The 14612-nt window shown below is 43.2% G+C and overlaps 1 protein-coding gene across 1 annotated transcript in view; it reads right to left on the bottom strand.

Moving 5' to 3' along the window:
- Positions 1-45: 45 nt before the first annotated feature.
- LOC310997646 (unconventional myosin-VIIa-like) overlaps positions 46-14612 on the bottom strand; it is a gene marked incomplete at its 5' end in the record, with an annotated part of 32044 nt that continues 17477 nt past the window's right edge. Inside the window, 27 exons of the mRNA XM_083987423.1 lie at positions 46-517; positions 1567-1686; positions 1801-1884; positions 1975-2091; positions 2186-2371; positions 2462-2568; positions 2753-2840; positions 3428-3541; positions 3829-3934; positions 4029-4184; positions 4549-4692; positions 4876-5043; positions 5509-5633; positions 5756-5946; positions 6060-6229; positions 6334-6460; positions 6551-6668; positions 6745-6915; positions 7924-8151; positions 8955-9128; positions 9222-9341; positions 10138-10264; positions 10755-10882; positions 11453-11542; positions 11646-11822; positions 12260-12472; positions 12553-12870. Of these exons, the coding sequence (XP_083843549.1) occupies positions 422-517; positions 1567-1686; positions 1801-1884; positions 1975-2091; positions 2186-2371; positions 2462-2568; positions 2753-2840; positions 3428-3541; positions 3829-3934; positions 4029-4184; positions 4549-4692; positions 4876-5043; positions 5509-5633; positions 5756-5946; positions 6060-6229; positions 6334-6460; positions 6551-6668; positions 6745-6915; positions 7924-8151; positions 8955-9128; positions 9222-9341; positions 10138-10264; positions 10755-10882; positions 11453-11542; positions 11646-11822; positions 12260-12472; positions 12553-12870 (3963 nt within the window). The 3' untranslated portion in view covers positions 46-421. The remainder of the gene's footprint in view (positions 518-1566; positions 1687-1800; positions 1885-1974; positions 2092-2185; positions 2372-2461; positions 2569-2752; positions 2841-3427; positions 3542-3828; positions 3935-4028; positions 4185-4548; positions 4693-4875; positions 5044-5508; positions 5634-5755; positions 5947-6059; positions 6230-6333; positions 6461-6550; positions 6669-6744; positions 6916-7923; positions 8152-8954; positions 9129-9221; positions 9342-10137; positions 10265-10754; positions 10883-11452; positions 11543-11645; positions 11823-12259; positions 12473-12552; positions 12871-14612) is intronic.

The raw sequence follows: 14612 nt of genomic DNA, 5'->3' as shown, positions 1-14612 counted from the left end.
AGATCTTTCGTTGTTTATTGTCTTCACATTGATGCAACAAAAGCTCATTACAAAAAACTTTACAGCACACAGATGACAGACGGAGAAACCTCTGATTACGTAACACAGACTACTGCAGATGTCCAGCGAGACATTGTTTACATTAGTTTACATTAAGCCTAAAAAGCTCCAGATTGACGAGTCGGGAAAAGGTCGTTTAAAGGCAACGGGTGAGTTTTAAGACGGGGCCCAAATATAATAGCATCAATGAAAACATTGGCATCAGTGTCACAGTTCACCATCAGTCGTCTGTCTCAACAAACCCTCAGTGGGACAGGAAGTGTGTTTGTTTACAAGTGTTTACACCGTGTGTGTGTGTGCGTGTGTGTGCGTGTGTATGCAGGATTGATTGACTGTGATCGATGAGTTTCTGGCTGTCCGCTCACTTGCTGCTGGCCCGGGACGAGCTTCGCTGTTTGGTCATGGTCGTCAGCATCTGGCTGATGTAAGAGGTCAGGAGGTCGTCCATTTTGTAGCCCTGAGGGAGGAGGAGGCGGTCAAACATCCGACACACCCGACACACTCTACTAGACTCATTTGGTTTCAGTGTACGGCTCTGATCTGACACAATTCAGTGTCATTTTAAAATATGTCTCTTAACCTAAAATCCAAGTTTATCTCCTTATACTGTATATGAAACAAAGCTGACAAAAGTTATTTATCCTATTTTCTGATATTCTCTCACATCTATTAGTGTTTAAATATTTCTATATAATCTCTCTTTGAGGTGGAAAAACAGCCAAGTGAAATAATGTAAAGCTCAAATAAAGGTTTGAGTGTCTGATTAAGACACTGGGAGAGAACTACTTTTTAAGGTGGTAGGATTTATTTTTTAGTTATTCCATTTTGGACTGGAAAAGACTCCAGATGACACACATTTTCACTCTCAGCTCTGTTGAGAAATGATGCTGCCTTCAGTGTACACGGCCTCTCTTTCTCAACAGATATCAATATGTTTTTGACCTTTGGACCGTAGCGTTGAGTCACGAGTGTTGTCGGTCCTCTCAGATCTACCAGTTCAGTTGTTTCTGACCAGTTTTAAAGGAGAAGCAGAGGAGTAAGAGCTCTGAGCGCTACCAAAACACAGGTGACCTACACAGAGGATTACGCCTCGCATCAAAAATAAACAAGTGGGTGTTGAGCAGCAGTGCTGGAGAAAGCGTGGATATATAAACGCCAAACACTCACATATTTTTTGTCATACATTAAATTACTGAAGCAAATAACCACACAAAACACTGAGGGGAATGGACTGTGTATAAGTTAAATGAAGGGTTGAGTACTCAACTGATATTAGTTCAGATAGAAACAATATTATAAAGGAAATACTACCCCTTGTTACAATTTTTGTTATATGTATATATACGTATATACTGTATATACATATCAATAAAGAAAGAAATAAGTTCAAGTCTTTTTTTTCCATTTTGACTAAACTCTGACTCTTTTATTTGAAAACAGGTTGCCCAGACTCTTATTTTGTGGTTACTCTGACCAGTGTAAGTTGCTGTGTATCCAGGGACTCACCAGTGAGGTCTCACACAGCAGCTTGCTGCCTCGGACCAGGTTTCCGATGGTGATGTGGAAGTACGTGTTGCCGCTGCTCCAGTTGGAGATTTTAGTGAAGGGGTGAGTGGTGAGGATTTCCTGTAGGATACGACACGACGGATCAGCACGGACACACGGAGACATCACAGGGAACAGCTGTCTTCCTAATATGATCAATAATCATGGAAACAAATATGATTGTCCTGGACCCACCTTAGACTTGGGATCGATCAGACTGACTCCATGTTTGTTGATTGCTATCAGGAGGGTTTCTGGGTAATTTGGATCGGTCGTTTGCTGCAGAGAGAGCAGGAAAATGACAACAGATGTGAAACACTTCACATGAAGAGGAAAATAACTGCTATTCACGATATGGTTTATCTTTACCTTGACTTCAAAGAAAGCAGAGCCAAACGTCGGCCACTTGTAGATGATCTTGAGGAGCGACAGTTTGGCTTCTTCTCTGCTCTTCCCTGCGTGTTTGTTGTACAGCGGCAAGATGTACTGAGGAGGAAACACACACACACACAAAAACAAAAGGAGTGACTACCATCACTCTGTTTCACTCAGTCTCTGTGGTTTCCAAACGTCGGCTCACCCTCTTCCAGTCGTCGGGGGACAGGTGGCGGATCTGGTCCTGAGGGACGAGCTCCTTCAGGATCTTGGAAATGTTGTGGAACTGGGATTTGTCCTCGTCGAACTTCACCCTGTAGATCAGCGCCGCCAGCTGGTGCACCTCCTCCCTCGAACACTTGTGGTAGCCTCTCAGGTACTTAGGCAGCTCCTGCAGCCAGGAGACAGACACAGTCACAGTCTGAGGAGGAACATCATGAAAACAGAAAGCACCAGCTGAGTGCATCCAGCCATCGCTCACCTGGTAGTAGTGGAAGATGGAGTCGGCCATGGTGTCTTTTCCGGGCATGGTGTTGGTCCACAGCTTCTTCATGAAGAACACCTGGTACGTCAGTGAAGGCACTACACCTGCACCAAAGACACCGAGGCCACGTCACTGTTGTAAATTTGCATTTCTGCCATGTTCTGACTTTTTGAGCGTAAAGTTTCTTTCATTTTCAAATGAGACCCGGTTTTTGGCTCTTTCATTTTGGAAACATTATTTTCCTGCTTAAAGACATGAAAGAGGGTGAAGACAGGATGATCTTCTTACCGTCTTTTACTTGTCTAGCTTTCTTGATCCAGTCGGTCAGGTGCCTCACAAAGTCGAAGAAGAAGTCGCCATCAGGGACACTGATGACCTGCAAAACACAATCACGCAGTTACTCTCTACCAAGCTTTGAGTTTTATTTTATTTATCACTTTATTTGTCAAGGAAGATACATGTGGACATTGTTACATCTAATTAAAGTCCAAATGATGCAGTGTATATAGGACTGCTAGTCATGGCTAATTTGCATGGAAACAGTAAAGCAAACACAGAAGAGCAACTAAAGTACCTACTACAGTAAGAACAAACAAAAGAAAAAGGAATGTAAAATGTGTTCTGTTAAATAAAACATGTTAGTGTGGACTTAAAGAAGACTGTGATGCAACAGAAAGTTCAGGGGCAGGTGTTAAATGGACCTTGTGCTGAGACTGTTTTTCTTAAAACTGAAAAACAGGATTAAAATTCAAACAAAACAAAACAAAAACGAGCATCCCTGATTCCAGATATATTTTCCACAGTTTTTCTCATTAAATAAGTAAATAAATAAAACATAATTACTGGATTAAATAATCCTTTTCAAGTGTTGTATTTGCTCACAGTGACAGAAAAAGGGGCACCTGTGTGTGTTTTGCATTGTTTGCAGATATGAAACAGTCCGGACCGTGAGCGGCTCCTCACCTTGTCAGTGATCTTGACAAAGAGGCTGAAGCCCTCGGCAGATTTGAGCATCAAGCGTCCGGAGATGTTGTGGCAAAAGTCTTTGGCTTTGGTGCTCGACTCCACCTCAAACACCTGTGAACACCAACAGGGCAGACTGAAACAGCTGTGTGTGCACAGAACATCTGGCTCCACACACACACCATCCCTTTTGTTTTATCAGCTCAGATATGCTGTTGTTCACTTCTGTCACCTGACCACTGCTTTATAAACAACACATGGCATAAAAAGATCTGATCACACGGGCACTATGTTGCTTACAACACTCAAGGAGTCAAGTTATCGTTAATTTTGAATGATTAGTTATCAACTATGGGAAATAAGATAATGGGAAACTGGACTGTGTAACTTTTAGACGTCACCTCGTCCGAGTCGTCAGGGAAGTAAACTTTGTGGAAGATCTGAGTGGTCTTGTGCTGGATGGCCTCTACCTCCACCAGGTGAGGAGGATACTTCCTCGACCCATTTCTACAACAAAGTGAAGACAGGATGGATGAGATGGATCGAAACTGAGCAGAGGAGTGTTCAAGAAAGAAAGTGTGTGTGTGTGTGTGTGTGTTACCGTAAGGCTTTCTGTAGCCGCTGCATGCAGTCTGGAGCCAGTGGGCAGTGTTTCTTGGCCTGGAGGAACTTCTGGACGTGAGGCAGCAGCATGTTACTGGGAGGAAACAAACCAGTGCAGAGCCACAGCAGCTCCCAGCCCTTCTCCTCACTGTACCTACACACACACACACACACACACACACACACACACACACACACACACACACACACACACACACACACACACACACACACACACACACACACACACACACACACACACACACACAATTTATGTGAATTGGCAAATTATAGTGAAAATTCAGCTTCATCAAATGTGTATTTTTCCACGCTCAGGGTTAGAGAAAATGACAAAAACATAAATCTCACCAGCTTTTCCCTGTGATCGAACATGTCAAACTGCCACATCACTTATTTTCATATCACTGAGATGTGGCACCAGAGACTGAACTTGATCAGTTTATCAGAAAAGGTCAGACACTCAGCCTGAAATGTGTGTGTGTGTGTTTCAGACTCACTTGATGTGATTGTCTGTGAGCTGTTTCAGGATCTGACAGAAGATCTCGTCCTTGAGCGGCTCGGCCTTCAGCGCTCCCTCGAAGATCTGATCTGTGAGCTCGTTGACGGATCGCACGCGTTTGGACGGGTAGTCGCCCATGTACTTCATCACAGGTACACACACGGTTAAAGACTCAAACCACTGACATGACAAAAGGAGGAAAACCACAGCTACAGGACAAACAAACAGGTTTGTACTTAAGTCAATCAAACAAGAGATCAAAGACAGAAAGGTTAATTGGTGTGAATACTGCTAACACCTCCAGCAGCAGTGACACAGCCTCCACTGAAGGATATCTATGAAGGCCAGGCAGGCCTCCTGGGAGAGCTCCTCGTGAGCCAGGACCTTCTTCAGCAGAGGCTGTTTGAGAGGCTCCCTGGTGCAGCTCCACAGACGCTCCTTCCCCCGGGCTTTAGAGATCATCACCCTGCTGAGCGTGCTCTTTGGAGGAGGCCTGGAGACACAATCAAAGATTCACACACAGACACGCACTCTGCATCTGGCATTAAACACATGGAGCCCAGAAGAAACATCAGGAAGACTTATACAGTATATCTTATATACATTAATTTCTTTGGCCTGATATTTATGTGTATGTGTTTATGCGTATCAACATTTGTTCATAGATGGTGTATGTGCATGCTTATCCCCTGCTGATTTTTGCCTTTATTTCACAAATTAAATGTAAATTAATTCATTACCTTTATATGATGATATTATTTCTGGATGTTTTGTTGATATTCAGTCTCTCTTGCGTCCATTTCTTTGTAGGGGAGCAAACTTCCAAAATCAGCAGGGGATCAAATACTTATTTTCCCCACTGTATATCTGTATGCGTGTAACTTTATTGTTCTGGGTTTTATGTGTGAGCACGTTTGTGTAGTTGCCTGTGTGTTGTGTTAAGGTTTAGAGGAAACACCTGAAGTAGTCGTAGGAGAATTCCTCCAGTGTGTACGCCTTTGCTTTGTCCTCGATTTCAGCAAGGCTCAACTGGGTCAAACTGACGGATTCTCGCCTCTGATCAGGCGTCATGGTAACGAGAGCCTGACAGAGAGAGAGAAAGAGGGAGATACAGTAGACCGAATGAGCAGCCACAGAGGTGCAGCTTCAACAAAGGCCAACGGTTGGATCACTGAAACTTTGAAAGTTGTCATGTCTCCACTCACCACGATGTCGTATTGTGGTCTGGTGATGGTGGGCAGCACATAGACACAGTCAGCGGGGAAGTCTCCTCTGTGTTTGGTCCTGTCGTTGACGCCGTGAGCCCAGCCCGAATTCATCACGTGCTCTCCGTCGTGATCATCCAAGAGGATCAGATCCCCTTTGGAGAAACTCAGGAACGGGGAATCAACCCCTGCTGCCGGATAGAGAGGAAAAGAAACACATTCACATCTCTTTTTTTTTTTTTTTTGTAGTTTATGGATCATCTCTTCAAAATAAACTCAAAACAATAAGTGAAAAGAGTCTTACCAGGGTTTGGACAGTCCACGAGTCCCACCACGTACTTGGACCTCTTCCTCAGACCCTCGAGGAAGGCCACCACCAGATCACGGATGTCCTCTGCGTTGTTGGAGGTGAACGTGTACTCGTCTCCTTTCATGGTGGCCAAGGTGAAACTCTGCCCCTGGAGTTTACCCCCTCTGGGAAATTAAACAATGTTTATACTCAGACAATCCCCACTCTGTTCTTTCATTCTCACACAGTGTTTGTGAACGTGAACTTTGATGATGTGATGGTGTCGCACCTGCTACTGGACACAGCAGTGATCTCTGGGAAAGAGAGCTCCAGAAGAACCTGCTCCTGCTCGTCCACAAAGTAAACCCCGGTCCAGTTGACCGCCACGATCACGTCGTTCTTGGGCAGACTCGGCCCTGTGAACACAGACATGTCGCATCCATGAAGAAACACACTGACACACGACAGAGATACAGATCAGTCTACACTGTTTTAGTTTTTCCTACCTGAGAATTTGAAGGCCTCGTAGAAGCGCGAGAAGAGTAAAGGCCACTTTAAACGAGCGAAATCCACCACGTCCTCCTTCACCTTCTGTGTGTTCATCCTCCTCTTGGTGTGTAATCCCTGCACAGGCGGCTGCAGTTTAGTCACTGTCGCACAACAAGATCCAGAGAACCAAAGATTTCACCGTGGTAGCTACCTTTTTGTGGGCACTGACGATGAGCTGAGCCCACTTCTCCGTCGTCTTCGTGGAGGTGATCTCTCTGTCGGGGATGTAGGAGGGGATGAGGCTGAGCAGCCGCTCCTGCAGGATCTCAGAGCCGTAATCCACATAGTACTGCTGCGAGGCCAGCTCTGCTAAGTCCTCCTCCTGAGAGACCCGACACACAGAGAGAGATGAGCTCCAGGAAACTAAACAAATACCTGATGCACTGACTCATGTTAAAAGAAAAACACAAACACAAACTACAATCCAGTCAATTTACTCTTATTATCTGTATAGTTCATGTTAAAGGTCTGTCTATTCATTGAGGAATGCAATGAATTTGTTTTATTGACATGAACATAACTTTATTTATATGCTAATGTAGTGACATGACGACACATATCACATACACATCAATGATGATCCGACGTCACTGTCACTGAACCCAGCGGGTCGTCATGACAGATTATTGTCCTTTACACAGCTAACAGAACCATATTGTGTGTTTTCTATTTTTTTTTTAGACCATATACACACTACTCACTAAAAGTTAGGGATATTCGACTTGAGGTAGAAATTAATGGAAAATGTAAAGTGTAAAAATATAAGTTCATCCAACAGTAATATTATAGAATGAAAGCAGGGCATTCAAGTTGAAGTATGAAATGGTAATTTCTTCATCTGGAACAATTTATAGAAACAAAAGCAAACAACAGTGGTGTATAACCACAACAAAAAATTGTGATGTTTCAATAAGTTGTCATGTGGCCAAAGGACGTCCACTTCTCTGCCTTTCTGTGACTCTTCCAGTCTCTCTGCGTCTCTGTTACAACCTGCTGATGACACTCTGTGACACAGGTGTCGTCTTGGTCTCATGATGTCAAAATGTGAACAGCATGATGAAGAGGACTGTTTCAATACAAACTTTCACTGCCTTGTTGTGATGTTTGTGGTTAATCACCTTGTTGGAGAACAGCATGTAATGTTATAAAGGCCACAGTGCATTTAGCTGAAATTTCATCCGAAAGCCCAATATCTCTGTGGGTAGTGTATGGTGATGTATGGGCATGGCACACATTTAAATAGACATAACTAAGCAGTTGATACAGTAACATGGAGCATCTTGACCAGACTGGTCTGCTCCCTGCTTTCGATCTTTACTGCTCCGCTCACCCTTTCACAGCGATACTCTCCGAACTTCACCCCTCGGACGATCTGCTGGTAGACGAGGTTTGTGGCGACGTAGTCCTCGGCCGGGTTGTGCCAGGGGCTGAAGATCTCCTTCCTGAAGAACAGCCTCCAGGGGGCGTTCCTCTCCTGGGCGCCCTGCTCCTTGGCGTACTGCTCGCACTGGGAGACGGCGTCCATGACGTGGTCGCTGCCGCTGCCCAACGACGACACCTGGCCAAAAACAGTTACACCGGTGTGTTCAGTGAAGAGGCGAGTGTGCGACCGCCATGGACACCCTCCATCATGTCTGAGAGAAGTTTCCTTCAATGAGGGAACTACATGATACAGGCCATTGGGGACACCTAGTTAACTCAATGCAGTCTGTAGTAATCCTACCTTCATGGAGGTTTTAAAGCTCAGTTTTGTTTTAGAGAAGTGTTGATTCAATTGTAGGCTCATTTTGGAGGCTGTAGTTTGTAGTGCTGTTGAATTGTATCACATCCTAGAGGAGTTTCTGTTGTTTAGGCTACTCTTAGTGGTAATTATGGGATGGACAAAGACACAAAGAAGCACAAAATGACTACAAATACACATAAAGATGAATTGGGCTACAAAGAGACACAAACATGTGGACATTGTGTATGGCTCTGTAGTTGTCTACAGAGCCATGCAAAATGTCCACAAAGAGACACAAAAGAAGAGGCGACTACAAAGAGACACAAGACGACCACAGACAGACACAAAGGACGATGTGACCACAAAGAAACGCAGAAGGACGACAAAGATACACAAAATGACCACAAAGAGACACAACATAAGCATCTACACAGAGACACAAAACAACCACAAAGAGACACAAAACGACCACAAAGAGACACAAAAAAGAAACCATTACGAACAACCCAGAATGACCACAAAGAGATACAGAATGATTACAGTGTCACATGGTTTGTAGTCGTTTTATGTCCCTTTCAGTTTGGGAACGGGGGCTTTTAATATGTCTGACCTGATGTATCACAATCTGTTGCTTTTACCTTGTCAAACAGGGCGATGTACAGAGAGAAGCCAAATCGATCCCTGAGGTTGATCTTGTCGGCCAGAGCGTTGCAGAGCTCGCTGGCGGTGGTGGCCGAGTCTGCCAACAGGGTCTTGGTGGTTCCATCCATAAATGTTACTGGGAGCATGATGGGCTTCTTAGATTTCGTGGCCTGGGGAGGAGCAAAAAAAAAACAAACAACTTATTAAAATATTCAGACCCTGAAGATTATTCGAAAGACAAACACATGAAACAGATTCAGCACCTGCAGCTCCAACCACGACGGAGGCTGAGTCCGCGTACGATTCCCGAATGTCCTCCTCAACCTTTCCTCACAATATGGAGCGTAACCAGGGGGACCGTTGATCAGAAACGTCCGTAAATACTGGAAGAGAAAACCTTTATTAAATCTCCACTTCTGGGTAAAATAAATACTGCATTAAATGAAAGGAAATCGCAATAAAGATGGAAACAAATGTTTTACTTTTCTTTGAATTTAAAGCTATAGAAATATAAAATAGTGGAGAATGTCTGTTACACCCATGAACGTGATTTTTATTTACTAACTTTCTTTGATTTTAAGTCCTCTATTTCCTTTCTTATTTCTTTTTTCCCCCTTGTGTATAAAATGCACTGTACAAATAAAGCTGCCTTGTCTTTGAATGACTTTAATGGATATTGGTTTGTTTCTATAATTCACCCTCAGCTTCTCTGATGGAGACAGAGATGTTGTGACTTTGAGTGTCTGCAGTAATTGATTTGTTTTGTCTACACCCTCGAGTGGATTCTGTCGTCTGTGCAGTAAACAGGATTTATTTGCTCCGCTTCATGTTTTTCACAACAGTAACCACACTTGATTGTGGGATCAATGAAGTGCAGAAGACATTGGAAAGAAATAACAATCAGTAAAAGCCGCTTTGTTGTTGCTGTGCAAAAAGCATCAGGTGAACTGGATGAAATTCATCTGTGTAAATGTTTTTTATGTTTATTTTCAGTCACTTTAAGTTTATTTTCCTCTCGTGTGTTAAGTCTTAATTTCCTGAACGTTTTCTCCAATAAACACATAGGTACAAACATGAGCATGAGGAACAAAAACAGCACAAAACAAAAACACAAAGATGCATCAGTGATAACTAATCATTAATGATCACAGGTGAACATCGGAGCGACAGGCTTCTTACTTTGACGAACTTCTCTGACGGGGCGAAGCAGCCCACACAGAGGGAAAGCAGGATCCACCCTCGGGCGTGGCTGCTCTTGGACGAGTTCTGAGTGAGCTGTTTGCAGATCTGACAGTAGATCTCGTCCCTGAGGGAGAGAAACGACAGCAGAACAAACCAAAGCTTGTATTCATCAAACTTCAAGAGGAATCAGGGAACGGACAAGATACTGAACCCGAAATTGCCCATGATGCATCACGGAGTGTGTGAATGTGTGGTTGTTCAGACTAGAAAGGCACAATATAAATGGACTCAATTAACCACAGTCCATGAACTTTCCTCTGAAACAAGTAGTTTTTTTTTTATCACACACAGGTCAGATCATAAGTACAGTAAAGCCTTTAATTCAATTTAATGAAGGGTGGATGAGCTCAAAAGAGCAAGAACATCAGTATGTGAGTGATTGAATGCAGCTCAGTCACACAGCAGGGTGTACTCAACACAGCAGCTTCAAGGAGGGGCCATCATAAGACTCTCAACATCTATAACGTTCACGGATTTTAAGTAGTTGGAAGCAAATCCACAAGTCTGGATTCTGTGAAGATGCCAAACTAAAACTACAGCTGCTCGTCATCCACCTGAGGGCGGGGCGTAGGATGCCGTTGCCGATGATGAAGTGAAGTTTCTCCAGGTTGGAGGTGGGTCGTTCCTCCAGCATGCTGTTCCCCTGGAGACTGTAGTCGCCATCTGTCAGACGCCTGGTGACCTGCCGCAGAGGTTAGAGAGACAAAACTCTGCAGTTGAACCTCTCAGTTCAGATACTGTCTGATAACGATGTTGTTCCACATCTGTAACGATGGGAGCAGAGTGACATAGTTTTCCTGAATTGAAAATGACAGTGTTTCCACCACAGGAACTTTCCCAGGAAGTGAAGGAGAGGTTCACCTGCATTTCAACTGAGGGAACCTGGACTAAATTCATTTCCTCAAAACTGGTTCCACGTTTTCAGAAACTATCGGGGTACATTTTTTTAGGTGGAAAGACTGTGATTACTCAAATTGGGAATGTAGCATAAAGACATACTCTTACAGAATCAAACACATTGTAAACCTGTTACAATAACAATAACAGCAAATTTTGCTTAAAATATTTGCTGTGTCGGTGGTGGTCTAAAGTTGGTGGAATCAGAATCACGATCAGAAAAACTTTATTTATCCCAATGGGCAATTCAGTTGACAGCTCCCAGCCATAGATAGCAGTGGTGAAGTGTAAAGGCCAAAAATAGAGACGTGTAAAGATAAAACACTGGTGACACAATCGAGGATTCCTCCCTTACCTCCTCCGTGATCTTTGTTTTCCTCTTCAGAGTCAGAGACACAAGTTTATGTCTGACGCTGTTCCTCTTCTGGCTTTCTATGGAGCTGTTCTGTAGAAACACAAACATGGGACAACAATGAGATTGGGTACATTTAAATTTTGATTATATCTACTATTGCTGCAGTCTATTAGTCATGTTAACTTTTTCCCACCTCTCCCTCCACCTGCAGCTCCTGCAGCTCCCTCTTGTAGGTCCTCTTGCCGAGGGTTTCGTAGATCTTGGTCATGACGGGGATCTTCTCGCTGCCGTCATTAATCACCATCTGGCACTTGGGCTCAGGGAGGTCTCCCATGAACCTCAGCACCGTGATCCACACGGCTAATGCAGCCTGGAGGACAGGGCAGGGTCAGGTTTAAAATCAACAGTTAGCGAGTAATAATAAACAGGTTTTCTGAGGGTGTGTGGTTAACGATGCTTCTTCCAGTTGTGTTAACATACAGACCACCTTCACTGATTTGTACATAGCATAATTAGAATAAAAAATTACTGTCATTTGAAAAAAACAACAACTCTTTTTTGTGTAATTAAAGAGAAAAAAAACGAAACATATTGTTTTAACAAGTGTACTGGTTTAAATCTCAGCTAAGTTCAAACATTTCTGTACATTAAACATCAAAAATATTTCTTGTGATATCTTGTTATCTATATATATTTTTTTAACTGTGACATTTTTAATAGAAAGTGTATAAAAACAAAGTGAACAACTGAGTGGATAGCTGGAGGTGAGGAGGACTGCACAGTTTAAGATCACAGTTCCAGTCTCACCAGCTGATCTCCTTCGTCCTCGTGGAAGAGCAGCGGTTGTTTCAGAGGTCGTCTGATGTAGGTGTGAGTGGAGACTCCCTGGAAGTAGGTGGCTGCAAATTTGGAGAACTTGTATTCAGACAAATCCTCCTCTTCTTCATCAGGTAACGGCAGAGCTTCGGTCAGCACCTCATCTTCCTCCGCCTCCTCGTCTCGAGGAGTCTTCTCCAAGTCCTGAAAGAAAACACATACAAATGAATGCATCATGGACTTTACAAAAACCATGATTATAACTATAAACCATTATCACGTACTTCAAACCCAGCTGGGCCTTGTCCGTCTTGATTGGGCAACGGCCCCGAGTTCCCCAGAAAACCGAAGACGCGGTCGACCATGTCGGAGTGATCGACGGGCTGCTCCTTCTCCCGCTCCATCTGCTCCACCAGCTCCTTCTTTCTCCTCGCCTCCTCCTTCTCCTCTCGCTCCCGCTCCTCCTGCTGCTGGGCCAGCTGGACGAGCCGCTCCTGGTGCTTCCTCTCGGCCTCGGCCTTGGCCCGCCGAGCCGTCATCTGGTTCCGCAGCCGCTCCTCCTCGGCCAGGCGCTGGCGCTCGGCTTCCAGGCGACGCTGCAGCTGTGAGGGCAGGTGAGAGAGGAAACAGGGGGTTCACACAGGCAAGTGGGTGTCCAACAGATTAGTGTTTTACTGATTTATTTTCTTCTGCTTTTTAATTTTGGTCTGTTTGAAACAAGGGGAAACATTACTGTGGAAAAGAAAATAGCTTCAAATAATAATAATAATACTAAGACATAATTGTTACAGTAACATGACAAGACAACAGTCATAAAGAAGTATAAACTAGTCTTTAAAGCAGAACACACTGTACAATACTTTATAAGAGCTTACAGTGAATTCTACAGATCTACTTCTACACACTAACGTGACCAATCAAATGCAGTGTAGAGATCAAAATCATAACACAAATATGTACACAACATTGACAACAGTTAACAGCGGCCGCCACAGGTCCGTGCTCGAGCTGCTCTGACCACAGTTCTTCTTCATCAGGTCAGCAGAACCTGCTCAGGGATATTATCTGACATTTTTCAGAAGTTGTTTTTTAAAATTTCTAAACAATTTGATAACAAACTGAGATTAAACAAACATTTACAAAACAAATAATTTATTCAACTTTGTCTTTCAGAACAGAAAATATTAAACAGAAACTAAAATTCTGACCAATAAACACAAACATTGTTAAAAAACAAAACAAAACAAACCTCACAAACATTAATTCAATAATTCAACATGAATTATGACATGAAACCAGTTTCAAACAAACAAACAAACAAACAAACAAACAAACAAACAAACAGAAAAGAAGGTTTTCACGGTGGCATGTTTTAGGCCAGTGACAGTGTTCAATATTTAATAAATAAGTAATTATGAAAATGGAAAATTTAACAAAATATACAAATGAAACAGGAACTCTGCTTATTATTCATAGTTACAAAAAGCCCAAGTTGGAGGGAATTTAAATGAGGTATTTTAAAACTCTTCTCCTTGTGTCTTGTGTCTGATTTCAGGCAAAATATTCAAAAAGGAATCTGAAAATACTTCAGGAAATAATTTGACCTCCTAATCACAGATTTGTGTCCTTATAGCAGAGACAATGGCAGAAGTCTCCTGGTTAATGCCACCAACAATTATAGCTGCAGGTCTCCTAATTCAATCTGTGCAGAAATGTTTTGGGATCCGAGTCAGTATTTTAGTCCTGTTTTCCCCATGATTGAAAAGCAAAGATTTACATATATTCTGACTTTCTGGTTGTAAAAACGAAACAGTTAAAGCAGAAGTAAGTGATATATTTGTGTTAATATAAGTCTTAAATAGTTATATCTTCCGACAGCAATCACTTACATAGAGTGTTTGGACCGAAACACGGGTCTCTCAGTCACTCTGCTCTGCTCTGAGCCGAGGAGAAAACATTTCTCGTATCCTACAGTTTTTATCCAATGAGGAGAGAGAACGGCATGCAGGGCTGTGTGTGCAGCCAAGGGACGCCGTGAATGTGGTGACGTCGGGACGAGGACTGTTATGGTGCGTTCAAGGAAACTCGTAACTCGTGTTTTTCCGACCTGTGAAGTTGTACCAGTTCGATCTGGTACGAGTTCACGGGTCAGAAGTTACGAGTGGCCGTTATAGTGACTTTCACCGGTAAAACAGGTCGGAAAAACACGAATGGGTTGCCTGGAACGCTACAAAGTCGTAAGTTGTGACTTGAAGCTGTAATTTACGGTTTCAAAAGCCTGCCTGGAACGCAGCATTAGCCAAAACGACCGGATCGCTTACTTCTGCTTTAACTTTCAATGGAG

The sequence above is a fragment of the Trachurus trachurus genome (genome assembly GCF_905171665.1).
Source record: "Trachurus trachurus genome assembly, chromosome: 14".
Classification (NCBI taxonomy): Eukaryota; Metazoa; Chordata; class Actinopteri; order Carangiformes; family Carangidae; genus Trachurus; species Trachurus trachurus.
The sequence above is the reverse complement of the archived record's forward strand: the minus strand, read 5'-3'. Positions and strand labels throughout refer to the sequence as shown.